This window comes from Ammospiza caudacuta, chromosome 4 (genome assembly GCF_027887145.1).
Source record: "Ammospiza caudacuta isolate bAmmCau1 chromosome 4, bAmmCau1.pri, whole genome shotgun sequence".
Taxonomy (NCBI): domain Eukaryota; kingdom Metazoa; phylum Chordata; class Aves; order Passeriformes; family Passerellidae; genus Ammospiza; species Ammospiza caudacuta.
Genome location: NC_080596.1, coordinates 2,369,535 through 2,394,707, shown reverse-complemented (window position 1 = coordinate 2,394,707; position 25,173 = coordinate 2,369,535). Strand labels below are relative to the sequence as shown.

Here is a 25,173-nt window from a genome sequence, read left to right as displayed (position 1 = left end):
GCTGCAAGCAGCACATGAGCCTTCTCTGCAGCCCTGGCTGGAGCCTCTTGCACCACTCCAGTCCTGATGTCAAAGGCGCGCCGTGCGCTGTGCGGGCTGGCGCGCTGGAACCATTCCTGGCGTGGTGAAGCTTAGCACTGACCACATGCATCGCAGTTAGCCCAAAATCAAGGACTTGGTTTCAACTCTGAGGAATCTTTTTGGGAAGGAAGCCGTGCTTTTTGGAGCAGGAGCTGATATAATACACGAGCAGAGGTTTGTGATTGTCTAAGTTTCAGAATACCCAGCTGGTGTGTGATATCTCACTGGAAGTTTTCTTCAACAGGCAATCCCAGAGATTCTGCAGGATCACGGAAGTATCAAGAAATTTAGATCTCAGAAACATGCACAGAACTTGTGGATGTTCTGTTTGTTACAGGCTGCAGTTATTAAAGAGGGTATTAACATGTGAGCGCAAATGTTATGAATTAGTTTCAAGTTCTTTTGGTATCCAGGTCTTGAGATGAAGTAGGCTGTTAGTGCACTTCTTCAACAGATGTCATTATCATCTGTGGGCATGGCTCTGTGGGATGAAATATTTGGTTCAGAAAAAGTATAGAAATCTTTAATATTAGATTTAACATGTTGTTGTACAAAAAGGCAAATAGGCAAAAAAGGCAGTAAAATACCTCTGGTTTCATCATCTTCTGGCTGCAGTTTGCTCCTTCTACAAGTTGCCAGACAGGGCTATTGCATCCTCACTTTTAACAGTCTTTGAAACTGTTTTGAAACTTTGTAAAGTTAACATTCCTGTTGGGCACAAACTTTGGACTTTTTTTGTGGTAGACTGTAACTAGAAAAGAGGAGTGACCCTAGGGACAGTTAATTATAATAAATTACAAGAAAGCTCTGTTGACCACTGAGGCTAATTGTCGGTTTGTGACTAAAACACAGCACTTGCATTATGTCCTTTTTTGGGTTAAGAAGATAGATGTTTGTGCTTTGAGCATTACTGCCTGCAAATGCAAGAGACAGGCCCTGTTTACTGAGTGAATTCTTGTAAGAGTACCGAATCAGAGGAACTGTTTACAATGCTAATATTTGAAGGAACATGCTCATTGATAAAGAGCAGAATAGAATAGAATTGGAATGCTTTTAAGCAGGAAGCTGATCAGCAGTTAATGAAAGCTGAGGGAGTTGAGTGAATTTGAATGAACATACAGAGCTCTGTGATGCCCAGTATTTTTGCTTAGTAACTTCTCTTTTCTCCAAAAAGATTTATTTTGTCTGCCAGAATTTCCAGTACTGACTGAGCAAAGTTGATTATGCCACGTCATGGAGCATTGACTAATCAGAGTGAAACTGGGATGTTTGGGAGAGAGTTGTAAAACGTGTGAATTTCTTTCTAATTATTGGAAAGGCCAGCGCCCCATACAAAGAGTGATACAAGACAGAAGCTGCTTGTCTGAGAAATTAAAATTTTCACAAATTCATAGTTAAATAATACTTACTGTGCCTCTGAGTTATGGAAATTCTCTCTGTCATCATTGATGGTCTTTTTGATAGAGGTAGAATCACGGAAATTTGCTGTTAAACTTCCTGAGTTACCAATGTAACTCTCTGTGGTTCGTTTTTGAAATTGTTCTCAGATGCTTCCTCTGTTTAATTACCTCAGATTCCTCAAAAGTTGTGTTATAGGTTGTTCACTGCTTTACATGAATTTGAAAATGTCTTTAAGAGACTTATAAAGGAAGTAAGTTACTAATATGATCAGTTTCTCAATTAATTGCCCTTCATTTTGCAAACTTTACAGTTTGCTAAAATCACTGACCAATGGTGAAGTTTGAGAATAATTTAAGGTAACTGCGATATGCTGCATTAAGGACAGAAAAGAGGTAGTGAAATAGATTTTTTGATACTGAAGAATATGAAAAATGTGTTTTCCTTATTGAGAAGCAGTTCAGTGTTTCAGAATTTTCCTTGGATGCTCTTGGATTGTACTTGTTCAGGTCTAAATTAATGGTTTGTCCTGTAAATTGCTGAATGTGCCTAATAGTCTTGTTATCTGTAATCAGGTCTTGCATTGCACAGACTCCGGTCATATGGGTATTGTGTGCTGATGTACAGGTTGGGATGCTGTGTGGACAGGAACATGTTCAAACTAAACTCGTGCTTTTGGTTTAATGAAACCATTTCAGTGCCTTTTTTCAGAAAATATTACTAGTTTTGCTGTTATGGTAGTATGCATTGTCCAGTGTTTTTGAATAACTGTCTTTCTACTCAAATTCTCATTGAGGTGCTAACTCTTAGGGTTTATCTGTGGCATTTTTGTTCCCCAGTAAAATAAGGATTTCATTTACTCCTTTTGGTGAATTTACACACTGGCTTAAATACTGAAAGATAGGTAAGCTATCAGAAATAATAGTGTTGTACACCATATCCAGGCTAACTCAGGCAATGGCTGGGAATAACTCAAAGTTATAAAAGTCTTTAGGAATTCTCAAGTTTACTTATTTGTGTTTCATTAACTCTAAACTTTTCTGTTTCTATTCTATAATAAGTATGTATGCCTAAGTAGTTCAGAGCACTTGTTGTGGTAGGAGTATTTATCTGATATAATTTCACCAGCCTAACTGCTTCCTTCAGCTCTAGTTTCATGTTTCCTACCCCAAAACAGAGGGAAAAGCAACATTTCTAAATTGTAGGTGAAAAGTACTACATAGAATTAGTACAACTGGTTGCTAAGCCAAAGTTAATTAAGTGATAATTAGGTGGTACTGAAGGAGACACCTTCGGATTTATACATTTCTAGGCATTTTAAACTGTTATTCAACTGATATTTCTTCTGAAACTTCATTGTGTGAGCTGTCTCAATATTGCATAGCAAAGACCTTTAAGATCATCAAATCCAACTATTAACCCAGCACCACCACCACGTTCACCATTAAACCATGTCCTCAGGTGTCATATCCACACAGTTTTTGAACACTGCCAGGGATGGTGACTCTACCACTTCCCCGGGCAGCCTGTTCTAGTTTACAGCTTATAAGAGTTACGTATTATTGCTACTTTCATCATTTAACAAAAAAAGTTCTCCTGAACTTGTGAGAAATTCTGCCATACCATTTATTTCAATTTTTGAACCAGATGATATGATTCATCACTGTTACTACGACTACCTGGATTTTTTGCCATGGTAAGCCTTCTCTGTGGTCTGAGTGTATCTTAGAAAAAACTCTAGAATGACACCAAAGGCAGGGAGTTAATATCCATCCAAAAAAGTCTCATACTCCTTTATATATAGGGACATCTTCCAGGCACAAAATAAAGATTTCTGCATTTTTACTGCTTAAATATGCTAATAACGGCTGATGCAAAAGGTAGCGTATTCAGACATTGTAACAAGTTTTCTGGAAAGAGCATTGAGACTGATTCACTTCAGTCACAAATGCTGATCAGGTGCTTGCCATTTTTGTTGCTACTGATAGGACTTAACCTGAGACCTGAGTGCAAAACCTTTACATGTCCAAGAATTTTTATGCCATTGAAGTAACAGAAAATTACTGAAATACCTAATTCGTCTTTAAAAAAATATTACTCTCAGAGCTAAAACAAATACTTTTAAAATGTATTTCAATACATGGATGAATTTTAAACATTAATTTTCAAATTCATTTGAAGGAAGTTAAATTCATATGAAAGTTGCCTGATTTTCAGAGCTACTAATTACTGTTGCTCCTGTTGGTTTCAATGGTATGTCTGTGTACTTGAACACATAAGCTACTAGTGTGAATTCCTGAATTCATTTACACAAATTTGGAAAGCAGTTGTAGCTTGATTTTTCTGTGATAAAACAAAAAGATGATGGATTCAACATGTACGTGCCCAGCTAGCATGTCAGTTCTGCTGTGGTTGCTGTATAGAGTAGGATAACTTGCATAATAATAGTGGTGGGATGGATGAGTGAGAGACTTGCAGTTGATTTTTTTCCATTACAGCTAATTTTAGCAGGTGATTTTGATTTTCTCTGATTTTGAAATAACACAGCAACACAGTATGATAGTTGAAACCTAAGAGTTATATCAACTTACTTAGCAGGACCTCTGTTGTCCAATCAGCTGGTTTTGGTGAAGTTTTATTGTAACAAGATTAAATTAATTAGATAAATATAGGTGCCTTATTATTTTCAATTTTGTTTTAACTTCATTCATCTACTTTTCCTGATGTTTTCTCAAAATTTGGCATTAGTTGAAACCACTGCTAAAATGATCATTTGGAAAATGAACACTGACTGATGTTAATAATTCTAATACTGTTTTATAAAAAAGAAAATCTAGTTATGGAGCAAGTAGCCAATTCATGTATCAACAAAAATACACAAAGATGAAACTGGTCAAGTGAATATTTTTATTTATACCTTTGTCATTCATGCAATCAAGTCTTAAGCATGTCCTCATTTTTAGGTCTGTACTATGTTCTTGGTAAGAGTGTAATATTGCACAAATACCCCTACTTGAAATCTTTAGATAGTTCTAGCAATGGAAGTAAAATTTTCTCCAATTTTTCAATGGGCACACTAACCAGTTTGAAGTTACTTTTCTCTTGTAAACTAAACTTTGTTTATGTCTCCATTAAAGACTTCATTCATTTTTGGGACAGTTGAATTAAAGATGTATATGTGAAATAAAACTTCATGATCTTATTTGCCATTGAGAAACAGCAAAGTCATCCATAGAAGAATGGATGTAGAAGTTCATTCTTACTCTTCACAATTGCCGACTAAAGACGAGCTTTGCAAGCCCTGCCTGGGCAGTGTGAGCCATGAGAGGTCCAGCTCTCAGCGCTTGTTCCTGGACAGGCAGCACTTTGCTGCTGCACCCGCAGAACCCTTTAGGTGACTGCTCTTTAGTCTGAAGGAGTGAACAGACTCAGGACTTTAAAAAGCCAAACAAATGAACCGTCACCCAAAACCAAGCCACAAAAAGTCCAACCAACAAACAAAACCATCAATTTATCCAATTCTGTGTAGACTTTTACTTCACTTGCCCTTTCTCCTAGGGTCCTGAGCTATTGTGCCATCACAAACGGCAATGAAAGAACAGGGTTGGACATAAAGAAGTACTAAGGGATGTCTTACTAAGGGGACAGAGAATTCATGGTATTGTAAGACCTGGTGGTTCCTAAGTGAGAGCAATCATAGTGATATTCACTGTAGCTCAGCTTACATTTACTTTTTGCATACCTTTATTAGATTAGTATTTTCTTTACTGAGAGCCAGTGATGTAAATATGGCAGCAGTTACTGTAAATTTTTTAAGACTGTTTGCTGCACAGCTGCAACTAAAAGCAGTTGGAGCCACTCAGTGAACTTCTCTCAAACATTTTTGGAAAGGCCGAAGCAGAGGACGAAATGACCTACCATGACTTTTTGTACTGTGATAAATACATTTTTGTGTTCATGTGTGTGTCTGTGTGACAGTGCCTCAATAAATTATGTACTCAATAAAATTCCATGCCAGCAAATACAGCATGCAGACTTGAAGGGGAATGGGATTTTTGCTCAGCAATATGCACGTTAGAAATACAATAACGGGAATTTATGTTTACATTAATTACAACATGAATATAAATTTCTCTGGGCTCTTTTCTTCTTCATGTGCTATGTGGATTGCTTTTCATCCCTCAAAGTATGGCACAATAAAGACTAGCAATCTCAGTGATGGATGAGAAAAACTGAGTGCAAGGACTTGTCTTTTTCTCAGAGGAATCTTATAGATCCACTGGGTTTTGCTGCACATATAATTTATTTTCATTGTGTACAGTCAAAAAGTCCTATTGTTTTGGTGAAGAGCTCAACCTATGTGGGTGGCAACATCTGTCTCTTAGTAAATAAATATCATATAATATTTTACAGTAATTAATTTCGTCAAAATAGAAGATCATGTCTTTTTGAGGAACACAAAGAGTAAGCAGCAAATGAAACTGGTGGATACTTGTGTCTCTGTCCTATTTGTATCTGTTGGATTAGGTCTCTGTTTTTAATTTGTTGGTTTCTAGAGAAATTTCTGAGTCTAGAGAAGTAGCATCATAGAAATTAGAACTTTTTCCTTTTCTTTTTATGGGAATTATGTACATTTTACAGATGTCTTTTCTTAGACATTATGCAACTCCCTTGCTCTGTGGTTGGTGACTTTTAAAAAGTGGTTTTCACTAGAGAGTTTCTTTTCAATGTTGTACTGGGAGATTCAGCTGCATGTTCTAGCCCTTTGCAGTTAACTCCTGGCCTTATATGATGATCCTCACTGAAGACTTTGTGGACACTTCTGAATGTTTAAAGCAAGATGTTAAGTTGCAGAGAGGTTTCCTATTAAGGAAAAGTGATGTAATGTCAGTGGAACACTGCCAACTTCTCTCTGCTCATTTTATTTATATTAGCTGCATACCAAAGAAAATGCTCCATAAAACACGAGTGAGTGCTCCTTTCTATATTTAGCCAAGCTAATATACTAATACCAGGAGATTATGTTTATATGCAATTGAAAGAATTATAAAAAGATTTGGGAGCATCTTACAGAAATAAAAGAGGTTGAACTTGGGAAAAGTAAATTCTTGATTTGCTCCTGGTGCAAAAAAAAGACGAGGGTATTTTTTTTACATTTGTACTTCCAAGATATGTATTTCTGTGCTGAAAAACAGTGTTTAACATTTTAATTGAACTGTTTTGCTGATTGTTTAGGGAACATAAAGTACAAGGAAGTTAAGTACATTGATCTGAGTCTTTTTAGTCTAGGCACTGCAGATGTCTCACTTTAAACTAATTGGCAAGATTGGTGTGATTAAAACCAAGCTTGACATTCCTGTTGCAGTCTGATCTTCTGGTCTGAAATATTCACATTCCTCTTCATACAGAATATAGTGTGATACTGTGCTTTTTTGACAGGGTTTGAAATCAGTTTGGCCTATCTTTGTTCATCACCTTCCCTGACTTTCTTTAGTACTGCTTTTTAAATGAGTAAATGAGTCTACTTTTAAACTAGTAGTTTTTTTCCCTCCTGGCTTTTGTTCAAGTCTTTGTTCTACAGCTGATGGTGTTGATAAATAATCACAAGATTTCTTCCTGACTCTAACAATGTTACATCATAATGCTGTTAAACAATTTGACCTTTTCTATTAATTCTACTCCTACATGGTGACACTAGCTGGGTGTGGTAGTGTTGGAAGCAAGGATCCTCCCTGATACTAATTCCACCTAAAAGAATATTCCTCAGCAAGAATACTGAATACATTTGTTAATTGATAAATAAGAGCTGTCATACTAGTTAACTAACTCATAATGTATATGGGGAAAAAGGTACTTTAATAAATTAAATGCTAAGTCTTGTGTGGTTGTGAAACCATGTGATGTATTATGAGTTCTTCAGTTGTCTCATGAGCGACCAAGTTGTGGGTGGGAGAAAGAATTTTGGGTTGTGTTATTTTTATCTGCATTACTGAGGATGCATTAAACATGTTATGTATGTTCTGCTTATATCTGAGTTGTCTGTCTTCGTTTTGAAGCCTGTGGTTTATTTGGATGACTTCTAAAATGCTTTTGAGGGAGTCTTCATACATTCTGACGTTTAGCATCAAATTTACACACTCTGAACTGCACCCTGGGGGTTTCCCTGGCTCTCTAGGAGGCTGTACTACTAGTTATGTGAGATGCCAAAGAGGAGTGATGAGAACATTTGCCTATGTATCTCCTTTTGACTAGAAGTATTAGAACAACATGACATCAAACTGAAGGCCAGTAGAAAAAGGCAAGTGATCTTTTAGTCATATCACAAATCAAATATTACTGTTTTACACATCTGGAGCTTGTTTCAGCAATATAAAGCTGTCTAATGTTTAGAAGATTTGAAAATGATTGTGAGATTCTGTTGCTATTTCCAAGTATGCAGATCTCTTCTCATTCATTCTGAGTTATTCATTGGGGAAGTAGATCATGCTGCTAAAAATCATGAGAAAAAATTTTGAGTCAACCAAGGGTCAAAAAACATTTCCTGCAATTATGAATTATATGAAACTAGGACTTTTGCCTTACTGATTCCTCTTAATTTCAGATTAGATTTTAAACATTAGACAAATTTAAATCAAACAAAAAATCTTGAATCACGAGATGCCATTTCTAGTATTAGGCTCTTGCCGGAAAATGTTCTCCCTAGTGTAGAAGATCAGACATAACTAATCTGTGAAGTATTGCCTGGACAGTGTACTGCAAGAATTATGTGCTATCAAAGTTTGTTTCCCCATTTTTTAAACTAAGGCCTTCTGGATTACTGATTATTTAAGTAACTTGAATATTGAAGTCTTGAAATTCATTTGGAAAACTTCAGTCTCTGAAGGTTTATGAAATGACCAAAAAATGGACAGCTTCAAACAACGCTGCCTTTAGGGCGTGAGAATGTAATTAGTATGGTAAGTCTGAGTGCATGGACTCATTACAGTCTTGGCGTGAGAAAGAGGATGACTGTAGGGGAATGGACTTGTTTTCCTTCAAACAGAAATACTAAGCAGCAAAATCTTTCTGCAGTTCTAGGTGCACACTTTCCCTGATATATAGCACAACTAGTTGGAGAACTTGAATGTCCTTTATTTTGTACCTTTATGACAAAAACTACCGAATTTTAAAAATATTTTTGGTTTTTTATAGATTTTTGGTTTTTTACTTATTTTTCTGCATATTTTATATGATTTGTCTAATCAATGCTTTTGTTATTGTGTATACTTTCATTGAGTGCTGTGCTTGAGGTTTCTACCTGAAACAGGATAGAACTAGGAGGATCCTTCAAGTGAGAAACAAGGTCAATGTACTGTGTAAATTTTATTTGTGGCTACAGAGTAGCTTAAGTAAACTGGCCCAGAGACACAAGGGTCATGCAGGTTTAAACACATCAAATAACTTTCCTTGAGTTCATGGTAGAAAACTGTAGTAGGTGAGGTTATTTTAGACCAGTGTTTTCCAGAGAATGAATCATGGTTTTCCAGAGAATGAAGCATGGTTTTCCAGAGAAGCTAGAATATGCAGTGAGATAGAGGGTAAAGTCATGAATTTTGGTACACCCTAGGCAGGCCTTCTGAAGCTCACATGGGGTGGTGAAGATGTGCTGGTAGCCCAAGGGAAGAGGCAGGGAGGCAGATGAGAAGGCAGACCAGCATTATACCAGGATCTGAGTGTTGCTGAGAGGATCAGGATCATGTGGAAATTCATAGTGAAAAAAGGAAGAACCGTATGATCCCGAGTGATGCTGACTTTAGTGTTTCCAATATTGTTATTGTCAATATCCTTCTGTTGCTGAAGTTACATGGAAGTCCTAAATTACATATTTTGTATGAAACTATTGGTCAATTATCAAAGCACAGCCTGATTTTTCCCTTTCTCTATCTCAGCAGTTTTTGAAGTAAATTACACTTGGAGTCCAAGCTGTTGTGATACTTGTAGAGAAGTATCACAACAGCTTGGACTCCAAGTGTAATTTACTTCATGTTGGATTAATTAATGAATAAGTAATAATAATTAATAAGTAATTTACTACAATGTTGGATTAATTGTGAGAGATATGTATTGCGGTTTCTACATCTTCCTAGTACTTAGAATGATAGAAACAAAGCATGGATTACTTTTTTCTAATTTCAGTTTACTAACAGTGATTTACCAATAGTTTCCAAATGTAATTTTAGTAGTCTACTTATGTGAAGGAAACAATTTATATATAGAATTGTGTAACAGTTTGGGTTGGAGGGGACCTTAAAGAATATTTAGTTTCAACCTTCCTGCTGTGGGCAGGAATAAAGTACATATACAATTCAATGTAAAAACCTTTTACAACAGGGACAATAAGGGCAAAACAAACTGCTGTTGGTCAAGATAAACTACATGAACTTTACTATAGGAGTAGGTAAACCACTCTTCTTGTCATCCATTCTGGAATGTTCATTTTAACATAAATCTTATCCTAATAAATATGGAAAAATATAACTTGGAACCCTTAAATCTGACAAGTGCTGTTTCTAGTATTCTTTCTGAGAGAGTGTCCAGCTCCAGGCTAAGAAGGTGCATGAGTCATCAAAATACTGAGTCCATAAAGAGAGAATCTTCATAATTGTCAGACAAAATGGTTTTAAATCCTGAGAAATACACTTTGCAACTAGCTTTATACAAACTACTCTGTGATCAGACTGATAGCAAAAAAGACATGTTTGTTTTGTCTGGGAGGTTTTTACTGCAGGGCAGATGGGAGGAGTGGAATTGATTTCTAGAGGTCAGCTGCAGGCAATCAAATAGGAAAATCTGTACAACAACATAGAAATAGTAAAATTGCTAACTAGGATAAGTCAATACATTGTCTCTGAGTATGTAAATGTTAAATAATATGCAAGATACCCTATTTTTGACATATATTACACATCAGTATGTTGTACACTTTGAAACTGTAAAGAAATCCTATAAAGAAAACCCTGTAAATCAAATAAAATAATTTTCAGTGTATTTGTTTAGAAAGAGATGTGTTTGACTTACCAGAAATTGACAGACAAAATATAAAGCCAGAACCTCTTGTGGGATACACACCTAGTTTTAAAAGCCTCTTAGATTGTATGGTTTGACCATCACTCCATGGTAGTTTATTCTATGTATAGCCTACATTAGCAAATAGTGCACGGAAACAAGGGTGGCTCCATAGAGTGAAGAAACATGCTGAGGGTGTTGTATCTGCACGCTTCAGGGTCACTGAGCTTTGGGATTTTTGTTTTTCCTTTTGGACTAGCTCTAGTCTCTTCCATGGACTCATAAGTGGCTCGGCTTGGTTAGTTCATTTCACCTGATAGGAAAGGAGTTCATGTTCTCGAGAGGCTTCTCATGGATGCAAACCAGAGAAAAAGGAAGTGGGAAATGGTTGGAAATTTGTTTCAAATGCACATTTCTGACCCAAGCAAAAACTCAAATGCAGATATGTCCTTACAGTTCCCTTAGGAGAAGTGTCAGGTTCCTTGCTTTTGGCTACTCACCATGCTGGTCACAATTTCATTTGGGAAGAAATGAAATATAGTTCTTCCTTTTGTTTTCTCTGTATAAGATGTCTGGCTGCTTTCACTGGGAGCTAAGCAAGATTCAGAACAATTTTAGGGAAGGAACCAGCCATTCATACTCATTGTTATAGACAAATGTTTATCATCACATGTTTGCCTGTATGATTCCTTCTTTTTTATGTGATTATACATCACTTAAGGTGCAGCTTAATTCAGAGAAAAAGTCTTTACTAGATGTCTCCCATACTCAAGGTTGTTTGCTGTAGTAAAAAACAAATAGTACCTGAAGTGAATCATCTTTATGGAATGTATTTTCACTCTGAAGTACAAAAGAAATTATTTGCTCTGCCATTTATGAATAAGGTATTCCATTTAAGCTTTCCAGAACAATATACTGTACACTTAGCTAGCAGTTTTAAAATAAAAATCTCACCATTACATTACTATATCTCTTTATGAGCAAAATTCTGTTTAAAATTATGTGTTGCCATTGCAAAAAGCTAATTCAGGTTGTATGTTGGTGTCCAAATTCATGTAACAACAGTATGCATTGTTTCTATTTTTGGTGACAAGGAATGTAATTAGTACTGGTCAGGTCTATTTAAGTGTTCAGGCACATAATATGTTCTGACTACTTAAAAGCAGGTTTTGACTGCAGTGACATCTGTGTACTGTAGGTGGATTTTGCCTCTGCTTAGTAATACTGCTGAAACCTTTTTTTTTTGTTTGTTTTAGCCAAGCAGTGGGGAAATTATGTTTACAATACCCTTGCGAAAAGTAGCATCCCTTCATATCTGAGGGTGCTTTAGCAACATTTTGGGTATCATCGTTTTTCTTGTCTCCTTATACATCAGGGTTGACACCTTTCAAAAAACAAACAAAAAAGTTCAGCCTCCAAACTCGCAGTTCTGAATTACATGTCTGGCTAGATAAGGTGTGACAGTGCCCTGTAAATTATTTTATTTTGGGGGATATAGCATCTTCTGCTGTACCAAGCCTAAGTTATAATTGTGTTAGGATTGTATTGGTTGGATAAATGTCACAAAATTTCTGGGCAATGCTGCGATGTTATTTTCAGTTTCCAATGCTCCTGACTACAGGGCTGAAAGATTTTTACTGTCTTTAGCAGTTGGTTTTACTTGGTGGTACATCTCCTTCTTCCATAAAAGTTAGTGTATGTTTTTGAGGGGCTTGTTTTGTGTGCACAGAAGGACTTCAGGAAGAATGGTATAGCACTAAACTCTTATGGCATTAAGATGGGGCTGACACCTAAAGTCTATCATATGTTGTTGTAATGGAATTGCAGAAGTATATAATTATTTCATTTAAATACCAGTTCGTATGTATTTATTTCATTTTCAGTTGTTCCTTTTCATATGGTGGTTTAAGAATAGGGTGCCTCCACTAAGTTTCATAAACTACTGATGTGTCAGCTGGTAATATCCCAGCTTTACATGAGGCAGCTACCTGCTCAAATATCAGACCTGTTTGTGAATACAGAGTAGCTGATAATAGGGCCTAGAACTTAGGTTCTAAAAGCACCTTAGTTTTGTGAGTATTTTTAATAGAGTGTTGAAATTTTAATTTTCCTAAAACACATTGTGCAACTGTGTGCTCCCTTTAATGGCAGAACACGCAGTAGCTACTCAGTTTTTATCCCTTTTTAGTATATTATCCATTCTTCCTCACAAAGAAAATCTCTTTCAATAGTACAAAGCAGTCATCTTTATATGTAACCCAAAGAACACACTTGACAGATACTGGAATGTTAATATTGAAGACCTGGAAATTCAATTTTAAGCCCACTGTAACAGTTATTGAGTGGCATAAAAATAAGCAAATCTCCCAACTCTGGTGATCAGTAGTAATAAGATGTGATGATTTATACAGCATCTTGTTAATCAAATATATTAAATTTAAAATAAATATGTGAATTAAAAAAGACAACTGTGCATGTATTGTTCCAGTGAGATAGTACTACATCTTTTTCTTCTGTTCACTTTTGGTTTTAGGCTAACACAGTTTTTCATACTTAGATTTTTTTCCAATCCATATTTTCTTTGAATATATACCAGTCAGCACAGAACATAATTTAGTATAGCATAACCAGAGTCAGAAGACCTCTTTTTCTGTTTGCAGGCCAGTTCATTCCTGCATTCCAATAAATTATTTCCTACACTTTGGGCTGATTCAGCTGATTGGAACCTGCATTGTAATTAATGTCTTGGTGCAATTTACCTCTTAATAACATAACACTTTTAGCTTCCTTTCTCAGTAAAACCTGTTGCCTGTGTAATATTTTACCTGTTATATCTGTCACTGGATAGCCTGTGCATTAGTTGTGCAACAACAATTGAATACCCAAGCCTGACAGGTTTTTGACTACCAGACTAATTCTTATGATCTAACCCTACCAGAGATATGAAGTTTAGCATTTTTACTAAAGCTGTATTGTATCTTTATGACTTTTGGGAAAATGAACGTGCACAAGAGCACCATTTCCTCTCTTTCTGTACCCAAGCTAAATGTGTTATCTCACTGGTGCATGTTTTGAAAAATGTCCCCGCCGTGGTATTGAGGGGTAAAAAATGGTTCCTGTCTCTGAAAGAATGGCTCGTGTTTGCTGAATACTGGCACCCTCTCCACTTTTGGTTTCCTTAGCACAGAAATTACCTTGATGTGTTTGACAGATAACCAAACCAGAGTGGAAAATGGGCACAGCTACAACTGCCACTTTTTAGGATAGATAGAAAGGTTTTTAGCAGCCAAATTACAGCAGGACTTCCTTACAAAAGAGTACACAAACAATGCAGATGGTTTACACTTCTCATCTGGGTGTATGAAGTTTCTTAGATGAAAAGGTAAGCTCAGCTTCACAATGTGTTTATAACACAGTCCCTGTGTTAGTTCTTGCACCGTATTTCTTCTTCTAGGAGTGTATTAGCTTCCATTGAAACTAATTATAAATGCTCTTGTATATCAACCTGAAATACAGAAAATATTTCTGTAAATCTGCATTTTCAGATTGTTAAGCTTTGAAGGGAAGGTAATAAAAATGTTAAAGTGTTGCAGCTGCTGGAGTTGGTTCCTAGTTACAGTTCTTCATCAAGCTACCCAGCGTGAGGTTTAAATTGTAATGACAACCTGCATCCTCCCTGTAATGTTAGAATAGACAAAACATACCTCTGAATATTTTCCTGCTAGAACCCAAACTGGTGCTGGTTTCTGTGTGTTGTTGTTGTTGTTATTCCTCCATCCTGTCCCCTCCATCACCTGTCTCCCCCTCCATTTTTATTTTAACTGATAATTCTAGTCGTAGTAATGTAAGACTAATTCTAGTCTTACATAAATATGAACCCCTGCAGCATTTAAAACAGTCCCTTTTTTTTTTTCCTCCCACAATCTAAGGGACTGTTCAGTCTCATAAAACCTAAAAGTTGTCTAAATTCATTTGTATTGATAGAGTCTGGAGGCTGTGTGTTGGATACATAGCAGTTCTTGTTAAAAGAGGCAACTATTCTCCCTTTACTTCACATTCTTGCCTTGACATATATGTAGATCTTTAACATTTCTAAAAATAAGCAAATATTTATTCAGTGGATATTTCAGTCTGAGTTACTTTTGTATTCTATTTCTTTTCAGTACATCTGGTAATTAATTTAGTGGCAGATTAATTTAGGATTTGGGTGTTTTCATTTTTAACAACTCAGTAATCGGTAAGTTTGGTGGAAAAATTTAAATAGTATTAGGAATTTTGTCAAGAGTAGAATTCCAGGTATCAGAGTTTGCTATCACATTTTGGATAAGTTGGTATGTATATTTTAGTCTCTTAAATAGTAGCTCTCAGAAGTAGTTAAGAAAATTACTAATTTTCAACAGGTACTATATCAGCAAAATGCCCGTGTTGTACTTGTAGAAAGCAAATTAAATGTCTTTAAGAGCTACCTGGCAGATCTGTCCTAACAGCTGCTGGGAACCACAGATGCAGAAGCAGGTATCCAGTTTGGCTGCCAGGAGCTAGAAAGATATAAATATATGTGATACATTCCAATTTTAATAAATTTAAAAATTATGGAAACAATTCATCCTGGTATTTATTGTATAAATACCAAAGTTTAGAGATAAATATTTCTAAATGTACACATACACAAAATACATCTATACATAGAGAGCTGCTGACATTGAACTCAGTGAGAAGAGCCCCTGCCATTTGATACAGTGTGATAGTGAGTGTCTCCCTTTTGGTAGAGCTCTGGCATAATTCTGAAGCAATAGTATTGAGTTAGAAGCTAGATCTTCTTTGGAAAGTAGACTTTATGGAGATGAGTAGTTGTTACCCCAAATATACAGGCATTTTCTGACATTGTTTTTGAAGCTTAACTTAGAAAAATAGCTCAACATTTTTAAATTGTGCTTAATTCTGATAATTTTTCATTTAAGATATTCCTGTACCTTCGTTTCAGTGGTATGTTTTGTATATTTCTGTAGAACTGCGCCATCTGTTTCTCAAAAAGCAGGTCACTGATAGGATTGTGAAGGGGCTGATCTGCTTTTGCTCAGGAATGACTTGAGGCAGAAGGGAGCTCGTTATTCTTCCACAACCTGAGATAAATAGGACTCTTTCTTTCAAACAAAAATTGCCTTTCTTTGTCCGTTTTCCATTTTATTTTATTGAGATCAGGGGGACAAAATTTGGAATTTTAAAATGCTATAGAAAACATCACTTAGTCTTGGTTCTTTACCTGTGGTCATTTATTTCCATTTACTTTGTGTACTGTGTTGTAAAACACTGACTAAATTTCAATGTCCTTGCATACTTCATGGTAGGCATAACTCAGTAGGGTTCATTTCATATACAAAGGCTTCAAGGCTACAACAGCATTTCTCTTTCTTTTGGGAACTTCTGCTTCCAAGAGAGGTAGTTTGGATAGAAGGGCTTCCATATGAACTTTTGTGTTCAAAGGTACACAAAGTTGATGATTAAACTGCCAACAGTAAGATGCTTCCCAGAAGAAGGACATTGTTTCTCTAAATAAGCTTTGTAATGTAAGATAAAAGTAAAGCTCTTACATACCATAATACTGGGAATATGTGAATGAGCCTAGAACAGAGGTTAAGTTTGAAGGATGTACTGCATTCCTGGGAATGCCATCTGCTGTAATGTTATCTGCAATTCAGTAGCCAGGTCTTGTTGAGACTTGGAGAGGTGTGCAACTACTACCTGTGTCGCTCCTTTACTCCACTCTGTTCAGGCACTTAAGAGTTGCAGTTCCTGATGGGGGTTGTTACCAGTTTAATTCTCAGTCACATACTGCTCTGTTTTCAAAGCAATGTGATGCAGAGGTTATCAGGAAGAAAAAGCATTATGAAAATGGGACAAAAATATGAACCAGCCTATTGTAACTTAAACCAAGTGCATACCTCAAAACATGATTTCTCAAGTAGCTATTAAACTGTGGTGTACATATTGGCAACCATTGTTGTCCACCAAGAAACCTAATGTCTCATGTCCCTACTCTTTGCTTTTGACATCTGTTTTCAAATGTTTCTGGCTATCCCTTAGCTCTGAAAGTCATCACCTTACTGAGCATGTTCTGAGTGCCCAGTACCAAACCCATGCATGGAGCTGCTCTCACAGGCAGCATGGCTCAGAAACCTCACCTCTGTTGTAACTGATGTCTGCTTTCATTAACATCTTACTGCCTTGCTGCTTGCATTTTGGAACTTTCTTAGCATACCTATCAGATCATCTGAAAATGTACTTTAATATCTTGGTTAATAGTACCTGGTATTGGAAAAACATTATGAATTCTAAAGCAGAACTTTTGAACATATTTATGTAGTACTAGGCCTGCTTTTCAGTGAGTTGATGGAGTTTCTCAGTATTCATTTTACCCTAGCTATGATTTTTTTTCTAATTACTTACCTTTATCATTTACTGATTGAATTTGCTAAGAAAGGACTTTTATATGCTCATTCTTATATTGTTATAATTAATTATTTGGCAAAATAAAAAATTCCACATGAGAAAATAAGTTTATGCTCTATTGTTTAGACAAGCTTAATGTGTTTCCTGAATGCATGTGTGCCCTTTAAAATTACAAAACATATTTCAACTAATTGGAAAGAGGATGTAATTACAATTAAATTAGTTTTCCTTGTAATCTCATCCAAAAACCAAACTCTTTTAATTCCCTTCTTTGTTTCCCTACTAATGAGAAATTAATAATTTTCATAATTTTGGCAGCTGGGCTCTCCCTGCCTTTGTCACAGCAGAGGATCTACCTATGTAGAACTTCCACCACTGATGGTGTCATTCCAAAGAAACACTGGTGAATTGTTATTGTTTCCTCTCCTTTTCTCCTTCATAATGACACATCTCTCCTCAAGAAAATAATATGGCAGTATCTGATGTTAAAATAATAGCTCTGAGGTAGAGAACATGCCTTTGCAGACAAGGATTGTGCACTTTTACAACTGGCTTGAAAATTTACTCTAAGCTGATCTTTGTGGGTTTTTTGCCCCATAGACTGATGTGATAATGGTTGTGTTTGCATGCTATTTTTTAAGCAAACAAACACTTAATTTAGGTGGATTCTAAGCTGACCAACAGCTGTTCAACCTGAATCAGTACTGTCCTGAGCTAATAAACCCTGATTTACAGGCATGCATATTCCTGCAGCCTCAAGTCAAGCTTAGTGGGAGAGCTGAGCAACCTCATTTTTGCCTGTCACCCTTTTGTAGAGATACCCAGAATCTGGTCTCTGGCTGTGCCTGGCAGGGTCAGCAGCAGTGCAGGGCAGCGCTGCAGCGCTGCACTTGCATTGACAGCGCCATAGATGGGCATTTGTGGGATGCTGCTGGCCGGGCGCAGCGCCATGTGACTTGGCAAATGCAAATAAAAAGGTCTCAAGACATGGCACTCCTACTTGCTTTCAGCACTTGTTGGATAAACATAGTAGTGTTGGAGACAGCTAAGTTTCTTCTATATTCAACACCTCATTTACAATGCTAAATTGTCCCCTTTTTTGTTTTTTACCTTAGTCTGTCTGTAATAAATTAATTAAAAATTGAGGATGATTATGATGAAAAATAAAATAACTAAGAGGTATTGGACAGTAGGTCTGCAAATATTCAGGCCAAAGATGCAGAAGGAGGTGAAAGTAGTAATCTTACAGGGTTTTCTCTGTCCAGCCAGAAGTGACCAGAACTGTTGCTGTCATCAACTAAGCAAGTCAAATGTCGACGGGAACTAAAATTGTGTTGTTTTAACTGATTTAAATAAAGATGAATGTTAAGTAATTTCACAAAAATAGAATAAGTTTCAGCCGGCATCCTGTGGAGTGAAAAGTCGAACTGATAGGGATTAAGAATCTCTATTATCAACATTAAAAAATTAATTATAAAATTTAGAAAGTGAACTGTAACTTTCAAATGTTCCTGTTGCTAATTTAAGTTAAGAAGTTAATCTCCTTTTAAGTGCTGCAATTTGTGTTGTTAGTGAGACATTGCTAGAATTGAACCATCTTTACAACAACAATACCAAAGAAAGGCAACTGTTAAGTATAAGTTACTCATTTTTCAGTTTTCTGCCCTAAAACAGCTTGCTCCCCTTTTTCTTATCTAAGCAATCTCCTTTGGCCAGAGATAAGCAGAATTATTGTCAGAAAACATTTTCTGGGAAATGTAGATGGTTGGAATATCAAAATTAATCTTCAAGTGGAAAATATTATGTTATTACCATTTGTAATTTTGTTGCTATCAACAAAAGTATATTGTTGTGCCAGAATCATACATTCATATGCCATGCATTAGGCAAACTGCTTCTAAAATGTCTGCTTAGATGACCTAAATTATATATAAACAGTGACATACTTGTATACAATAAAGTATTTATATATTAAATATACAGAAAAGTTATATGTGCATATGCTGAAACTTTGTGGATATTTGGAGTATTGAGATAAGGGTATGTTTTCCAGCTGAAAAAGGACAATTTCAAGCAAGCTAGTCTGATGTATTGTCACATGATAATAGACCACAGTTAATTTTGAGCTTAATGTCTTTCAAATAGCTGTATTGAGACCAAAAAACCCCCCAGTTCTGATTTGCCCCAGTGCTGAACATTTTACTTTTTTCTTTCAGTTTTTCCCCTTAATTAAGAGTTCTGAGTGCTCCTGAATATTAACTTTTTTAGTCTCTATTCTTCTTCCAGTGAATTTCTGAATTTCTAAATTAAATTCTTACTTCCATTTGAGCTGATACTATTGCAATGCCTCAGAACTATATGAAGTATCTACTAAGATTCATCTCAGGACCTACAGTTGAAAATAAAACTGGGGAGAAAAAGTGGGACTAAAGACCTGGGGAAGCTCAGTTCACAGCTTCCCTAGGTCACAGATGTTTCTCAGAAGTCTTTGCTCATCTACGTACATGGATGGTTCTAACACAGAAGTTGGTCCCTTGTCTCCAAGTACTTCATTAAAAGTATGATTGTAATTAGGTCTGTCTGATTGGCCCACAGAGGCTACAACAGAAATTCAGCTACGGCTGAAGTTTTTACTGGGTAAATATTTCAGCCTTATCATTGAAAGGGGGCCGTTGGAAAAAAAAATCACACGAATCAAAAAGAAAGAGTTTCAGTACTTTTACCTTGAATTCCATTATCTGCATTGTGCCTTTAAAATATCCTAAGTGCTTCACATTGCCATATAATTTACCTTTTTGAAGAATTGATGGCTCTGTTAAATTCTATTATGCATACCCTTTTTCCTTCATCTTGAGGACATAAAAATGGACTTTTGTAGCCATGTGTTAACTAACTCTGAAGAAGTGGGGCTATTCAACATATGTAAATGCTTTAAACTTTCCCCCTCTTTCAATTTTCCTGGACTCTAGACCAGTGGAAGTTTTACCTCCTCTCCAGCCAGAATTGCATGTCTGATCATCTTTTTGTCTATTTTTCCTTCCCGCAGGGACCCCCAAAAAATACAGCAGCTGCAGAACCAAATTCGTCTGGAACAAGAAAGTGGACAGTGGTATCGTCACCAACAGCAACCTGATCATCAGCACCCTCCCTCTTCTCCTTCCTTTCCTCCTCCCCCCTCCTTCCAGGAGCTTGAGTCCAGCCAGTCTGCCACCTCTCCTGTGCCAATGAGTATTCTTAACTCTCATACTTCCCCAACCATGCAGTCTTCCAGCTCCTTCAACTATGCTCGGCCTAAGCAGTTCATTGCTGCCCAGAACATCAGCCCTGCTTCAGGTTATGTGACTCCATCTTCTGGGTCATCCACATCTAGCCTTCCTTCTCCTATGTCTCCAACTGCTTCTCAGAAACAGTTTGGGAGAGTGCCAGTTCCTCCCTTCTCTCAGCAGTTTGCTCCAGAAGGGGAATATGCCTGGTCTCCTTCTTCTCCATCCCCTCCACCCCCACCTCCACCTGTCTTTAGTCCAACAGCAACATATCCAGTGTGTGATTCCTTTCCACTTCCACCTCCTCCACCCCCTCCTCTTCCTTCACTTTCTTCACCTTCCCACAGCCTGTCTCCAACTCCAAGATTTCCTAATTCCAGCCAGTCTCCAGCAGCTTTTCTCAGCTCCATGCTGCCATCCCAGCCACCACCCGTTTCTGTCAACGCATTAGGCCTCCCGAAAGGAGTGACGCCTCCGTAAGTATCTGCTGATGAGCTCCTTGCTGTACTGCAGATTGTAATGAAGATTATTGCACTTGCTTCATTTGTACTTTTCTAGGGTCCTTTGCTGTTAGCAGTTATCTGAGAGGGAGAGATGTGTGAATAAATTGCAAGTGCTTCTGTGCTAGAGATGTGAGATAGTTTTTTAACCCTCACAGAAGTGAGATTCTGAAAGAGCCCTACAGTAGGAGCACAAAACATGAGAAGCTGAAGCCTTAAACTGGAGTTTGAGAAAATGTGAAAGCAGGAGCAAAAGGCTCTGCGGGCCCAGGGCAGTGAAAGGAGATCCAAGAAAACTCTTCTCATGGCCCAGTTCTTTTAAAGTCACTTATTCAGTGATATTTGCAGTTTCTGTTCCTATTACATCTGCAGATAGAGAAATTTCAAGTAAAGAGTATATCTTTCAGAAGTCTGTATAGCTTTGTGATACTGAAAATACAAGGTGTTAAAGTATATATCTGATAACAAAGTGGTCATAACAGTTCATTGGCTTCGGCTAGAGATTTTGTTCTGAGGAAGTTTGGGAAAGTGTTTAGGGAAGGATTTAAAATAGCAGTGCATAAAAACAAACAGAATCCCTATCCCTGACAACTCTGCACACTTATTGTCCCCTTTTGTCTTCTCTAAAGGCCAAAAGAGTATTTTGGAGCATGTCAGCTCCCATCATAGATCAGTTTTTCTTTCCGCTGGCACTAGACTCTCATTCCATCCTTAGAGAACAAAGAGACGTGCTGAAGAACAAAAATGAGAATAGCTGTATCCAAGGCTTATTTATAACTTTGTTCAGAAGTTTGTCTAAACATATCTACAGTATCTAGGTGACTTGCTCAGCTACATACTGTTGCAGTGGGATATTCTGTTATTTCAATCCAAGATATGAAAAGAAAGAGAAAGATGAAAGAGGACAGATATCTAAGTAATAAGTCATGTATTATCTGTTTTAAAAAGCATTTCTTTATCTCGATTTATTTCATACAGCTCATTATGGAGTCTGGCTATGAAACATTCGTAGGAGAAAAATTAATAAATAGTGCAATTTGCCCTTGCAGTCATCATAGTTGTGATTTTCTGTCTTACTGTGTCCTTTGCACTGGCTGAATTTTACTGTTGATACTGAGCACTGAAAATTGCATGATTAATTTACTGATATCTTGACCAGTAAGCATAGCCCACTGAAGCCTGCTATTACCCTTGATTTTCCAAGAAAGGATTCTAGTCCAGCTATACAGCTCTGACAAGGGCTGGATTCATTTTTGAGCTCACCTCTGTTTGCTGTGAGGGTAATAGCAGCAGCTTGAGCCTCTACTGTGTCCCTCTTTCCCTTTTACTCTGTGCTTATGGATACATGTTCTCTCTTGAAGCATTAGTTGTGTTCTTCCTCATTCCCTTTGATCTTTGGACAGAGAAACAACTCTGCCAAGATTCTTCCCCCTTCACCATGCCCCTCACTTCCCCAAGTGCAGCAGCTAGTCTGGGTAGGCACATGATGGTGTGTCTATCTATATTCCTCCTTCCCCCACCCCAATAAGGCAGCAACCTCAGGGTCTGAGCTGAGGATGAGGTAGTTGGCTGTTTTTCTGCATTCCCTCGGGAAATAAAGTCCAGATGGGAGCTGGATCGTTTTAACTATACTGAATGTATGTGTGTATAATTTATGTGTATATATATATATGTGTGTGTGTGTGTGTGTGTGTGTATATACATACACAGTGAGCATTTGTCATCTGAATTATAACATTAAAACATGGTAAAATATGTACTGTGTGATGCAGAAAAGCCATAATCTATTGTTATATATCTTTGTTGCCAATTTTTCCCTGGCTTCTTCTTTTTCATGCTACTGTGTAGGTTAATGTCTGGTGTGTCTTGCTGAGTAAATTACTTTGTTTCCCGTAATTCTAATACCACTCCTGAGCAGTTCTTCCCCTGGCCTCCATTTCCCCCTCAGCTTTAGGCCTCTTCTGCTTTGTGCTATAGCCTCAATTCTTTTTTTGGCCCCTTTAACTTTTTGCTTCTTTTCCTTTGTCTTTTGCTGCATCCTCACAAGTCCTCTTCAGCACATTTGTCTATCCGAGACATAGTTTCTGAGCTTCACACGCTATTCCATAACTTCGGCCTGTAGTGTCACCATTTTGCCATGATCTCCAAGATCTGTTGTTTGAAAATTATGATGCTGTTTCCTGACAGTGTGGTTTACGGACTGGGTACCAGAAATAAATTGTTGGATTCAAAGTTTTGCTCAGCAGCTGAAGTACTAGTCAAGCCATTTATCTTCAAAGACTTTGTCATTGCTAAATCTTGCCACAACCACAGATCTGCTCCTCAAAAGCAGAACTTGGTAGGCATATTTTTTTTCAGTTTTGTGTTGTGGTAGGAGCAGAATAAAGGTTAAGTAATAAACATTGCAGGTGCAGGCAGTTGTTTTTGGAAAAGGTCAAAGGCAGCACCAGTAAAGTTCTCTGTGGCTGTATACAAGCCAATAGTCTTTGTTACTCCTCTTGGAGTCAAACCTTCATTAGCTTTCTTTGGTCATTTCCTTTCCCATGCATGTATCATATTTTTTCTACTGAAAAGAGAAATCTATCCAAGCAGATGCAGGACAAACCAAGAGGAGCTAAAAGTTTTGGCCCAGTCCCAGAGAGATGACATCATTGGCATAATGCAATGAGTCCTGGGACTGGTGTGCCATGAAGGATGGTTACAGGCTCTTCAGGGGGGATAGGCAGGGCAGGAGAGACAGGGAAGTTGGCACTGTATGTAATAGAGGGTCTGGAATGAATGGTGCCTACAGTTGGCAATGGCATGGCCAAAAGCCTCTGGATAAGGATTAAGGGACGAACAAGTAATGCAAATGTCATCATGGGAGTCTACTATAGACCTCCTATCCAGAATGGTGATGCTGATGAGTTTTTCTTTAAGCAACTAAGGAACATCTCTAAGTTAGCCACTCTTATCCTTATGGGGGACTTCAACTTGGCAAATGTTAGTGAATACCATACAGCTAATACAAGCAGGTCCAGAAGGTTCATAAACACCTGGATGATCACTGCATGGTGCAGACACTAAGAGAGCCAACTCAGTAAGATGTCCTCCTTGATCTGCTGCTCATTAACAGAGAGAATCTTATGACTGAAGTGGAAATTGGTGGTTGTCTTGGCCACAGCAACCACAAAGCAATTGGATTTAAAACTTCAGACTGCTTAGGGAACTAATGAGTAAGGTCCTCTGGGAAAATGTTTTTGATGGTGCTGGGGTCCATCAATGCTGGTGACTTTTTAAGCACCACCTCCTATGGGTGCAGGAGCAGGCAATTCCAAAATGTTGGAAAAGCAGTTGAGGCAGAAGGCCAACTTGGCTAGGCAGGGATCTTCTTCTAGAGGAAAGGCAAAAAAAAAGTAAATGTTTGACCAGCAGAAGCAAGGTGACATGGGAGGACAACAGAGATGCTGTTCTCCTCCATGGGGAGAAAATTGTGAGGGAAAAGCTCAATGTGAGCCGAAGCCAGTCAGTACTGTGTAGCACAATAAAAAGAACTTTAAAAAATATGCCAGTTGCAAAAGGCAGTCCAGAAATAACAGTGACTTGTTAAATTATGAGTATGTTTACCATATGAACAGGGACATAGACAAGGCAGAGGGAGTTAATGCTCTCTTCAGTTTTCAGAGCCAGTCATGGACTATGGGGCTCTCAGTGCCCTGAGCTGAAGGATGAGGATTCTGAGAATTATAAACTCAGAGTCAACTCTGAACTTGTGAGGGAATCACTGCTCCAGCTGGGTCCCTATAAGTCTATGGGGCCTGATAGGATTAGTCCTGGAATCCTCAAAGAGCTGGCTGGTGTCATTACAAGACTTCTTTCAATGTCTTTTTGAACTGTTTTGGGAATCTGGAGAGGTCCCACTTGACTCGATGCTGGCTAATGTCCCAGTTTTCAAGAACAGCACAAGGGAAACTACAGGTCTGTCAATCTCATTTCAGTGCCTGGTAGAATTATGGAGAAGATTACTCTTGGAGTTACTGAAAAACACCTGAAGGATAATGCAGTCATTGACCAGAATGGCTTCATCAGGGGAAAGCCCTGTTTGACTAGCATTATTTCAATTTATGACAAGGTAACCCACCTAGCTGAGCAAAGGAAGCCTGTTCGTGTAATCTCTTTGGACTTCGGTTGAGCTTTCAACACTGTCTTTCATGGTGTCCTTCTGGACAACATGTCCAGCATTCAGCTGGATCATCACATCATATGATGGGTGCTCAACGGGCTAATGGATTCAGGCACAAAGAATTCCAGTAAATAGAGTTACACTAGGCTGGCAAACAGTCACCAGTGGGGTTCCACATGGCTCCAATGAAGGGCCAGTGCTCTTCATTAATTACTTCGACATAGAACTCACAGGAATACTAAGTAGATTTGCTGGTGATACTAAACTGGGGGGA

At 37.6% G+C, this 25,173-nt stretch overlaps 1 protein-coding gene across 3 annotated transcripts in view; it reads left to right on the top strand.

The window, feature by feature from the left end:
• Nucleotides 1–25,173, top strand: part of PALLD (palladin, cytoskeletal associated protein) — a 187,059-nt gene that overhangs the window by 127,503 nt on the left and 34,383 nt on the right. For 2 of the 3 annotated variants that reach the window (XM_058803340.1, XM_058803341.1), the window contains exon 11: nt 20,021–20,713. In XM_058803340.1, coding sequence (XP_058659323.1) covers nt 20,021–20,713 — 693 coding nt within the window. The remainder of the gene's footprint in view (nt 1–20,020; nt 20,714–25,173) is intronic. The other variant, XM_058803342.1, reaches the window with a different exon arrangement.